General features: G+C 39.1%; 1 protein-coding gene across 3 annotated transcripts in view; it reads left to right on the forward strand.

Annotated features, from left to right (window-relative positions):
* Positions 1 to 2,599, forward strand: part of ssh1a (slingshot protein phosphatase 1a) — a 37,788-nt gene that overhangs the window by 20,973 nt on the left and 14,216 nt on the right. Inside the window, exon 1 of one of the 3 annotated variants that reach the window (XM_016441787.1) lies at positions 533 to 910. The exons of the other annotated variants lie outside the window; for them this stretch is intronic. Coding sequence (XP_016297273.1) covers positions 756 to 910 — 155 coding nt within the window. The 5' untranslated portion in view covers positions 533 to 755. Of the gene's footprint in view, positions 1 to 532; positions 911 to 2,599 lie in introns of those variants that run through there. 3 annotated transcript variants of the gene reach the window in all.

The following is a 2,599-nucleotide window of genomic DNA, read 5'->3' on the forward strand; positions in this document are numbered from 1 at the left end:
ATGTGACCCTGGAGCACAAAAGCAGTCTTAAGTCGCTGGGGTATATTTGTAGCAATAGCCAAAAATACATTGTATGGGTCAAAATTATAGATTTTTCTTTTATGCCAAAAATCATTAGGATATTAAGTAAAGATCATGTTCCATGAAGATTTTTTGTAAATTCCCTACCGTAAATATATCACAACTTGATTTTTGATTAGTAATATGCATTGCTAAGAACTTCATTTGGACAACTTTAAAGGTGATTTTCTCAGTATTTAGATTTTTTGCACCCTCAGATTCCAGATTTTCAAATAGCTGTATCTCGGCCAAATATTGTCCTATCCTAACAATCCATGCATCAATGGAAAGATTATTTATTCAGATGATGTATAAATCTAAATTTCAAAGAATTGACCCTTATGACTGGTTTTGTGGTCCAGGGTCACACACACACACACACACACACACACACACACACATATATATATATAATTTTTTTACAGTATACCTGAGTTAATTTGTGTGATATTTGTCAGGAACTTTATATTTGTAGTGCAGGTTTGAGTCCAGATTTTCTACCAAAGGGCTGTTCATCCTAGGTACCACGTATCCATCTGCGGCCGACTCTAAACATACAAGTGAAACGTGGACAGAGGCGTTTTAGAGTGGTTACTTCTCAAAACTCTTACTCACATCATAATTACACGCTTGGAGATGAGTGTATTCTGCTCAGGGCTCGCGTATCGTCATTTACAGCTGTCTGTCTCTCAGTCATGACTCAATCCATCAGCCCAACGGCGCTGAGCTGCTTCCAGCCTTCACATAAATTGCTCAGAGGGGCGGCCAGAGAGAGGAGAAACAAAAGAGAGGAGGATGGAAACAAAAGCCTCTGTGATCCGCTGACACCCTCGAGGCCTTTGGAGGGAGGGTGAGAAAGTTGAAGAGGGGAATAAGAGAAAGGGAGGAGGAGGAAGTAGGAGAGAAATAAAGAGACCGGTGGGGTCGGGGGTACAATGCCAGTTTTGTTGCCGGTTGCTTATCATGTGATGGTTGTTCCTCTGAATGCTGAGACACTGGAAGTCCAGTCAGGAAAAATGAGAGGGATGAGTCAGCAAAGGGTCACAGCCACAGAAGGCCGAGAAAACAATGTGACCCTGAAATATTATGCCTGCCTATCTAACAAGCTGGCCATAACAAATCTCAGAAGAAAAGCATTGTCTTGCTGCTGTTGCAAATTTAGCGTCAATTCTATTTATCTAGAAAAATGACCCGAGACAAATGGGCAGTAGCAAACATATTGCATAATTAGGCTGTATTCATGCAAGCAGACCTGTTATGGTTACAGGCATTACTTGTATGCAGTGTACACATAAAACATATATATGTACAAAATATTCTGCACAAAATTTACTCTGTCACTCTCTCACTTTCTCTTTCTCTCATTGTTTTGTTGTTTTTAAATATACATTATGTATACAGACCAAATCCAAGGGCAGGGAGAGGCCATATATACATAAACACAACCAAGTTCATTAAACTGGCAACCAAAGTCATGTGCCACTCCACCGTGTTCAGTCTAATTAATGTGAAGCATCCCTGCCCTGTTATGACAGTCTGATAATAGACAAAAGTGTTTTCTTGACAGCTCGGTAATCTCTGCAAGATATTGAGAGCATAAATTCTCACCTTACCAGCTGTAGTCCTGTCATTTCCCAGCACTGGGTTTCTGTTAAGATTTACTTGTGCCACAGTGCATTAGAATAATAGTGAGCCTCGGGTGGTTCACATTTCTAGAAGTGTGTTTAACTGCATGTGAGGCCTAATTACTGCCACACCTGAAATCACAGACCTAAAGCACCTGTCGTGAGCATACAGGTGAGTGATGGTGAGATGGGTTGTGTAACATGCAAAATTCAACCCCAGAGGTTTAAAGATGTGCAGTCATAGTTAATTCACAAAATATATAAAATATTATTAACTTATTGGCTGTTTATTTGTACTTATAAAGCACATATTCTGCATGACCATATTCTACATCCCTAATCCTACCCAATACCTAAACTTAACTACCTTACTAACTATTAATAAGCAGCAAATTAGTAGATATTGCGCAGCTCACACATCCAGGAGCAAAGAAACTTGTTACCGCTGCCCCACGACTTTTATTAATAACAGTTTAAATACTGAATGGCTACATTATATTTTCCAGCAACCAGAGGATAAAATCGCTGTTTTTAAGTAAACTCACTCTAAAAAGAGAAACGCACATACACGCAACTTTCATCTCTCTCTCTCTCTCTCTCTCTCTCTCTCTCGCTCTCTCTCGAATTGGCAATATTTCAGAAAAAGGGCTTAGCAATTTCTAATTATTGGGGGGCTAGCCCCCCTCAATGTCTACGGTGGTTATCGCCCTGATCAGACATGAAAATATGTCGTGGCACTATCGTGCAGTCTATAATGATATGACGTTAGTTAGCAAATATTAGCACTTTTTTGCAAACATTTCTTTGAGTAACATGACTGTAAATATGAACTCACGATTGAATGTAACATAAAACAAATGATTACTTTTCGTTAAAATCTTTATTAATGCCAAAAATGCTTACATTTATGTGTC

Source organism: Sinocyclocheilus anshuiensis, unplaced genomic scaffold (assembly GCF_001515605.1).
Source record: "Sinocyclocheilus anshuiensis isolate Anshui unplaced genomic scaffold, SAMN03320099.WGS_v1.1 scaffold799, whole genome shotgun sequence".
Classification (NCBI taxonomy): Eukaryota; Metazoa; Chordata; class Actinopteri; order Cypriniformes; family Cyprinidae; genus Sinocyclocheilus; species Sinocyclocheilus anshuiensis.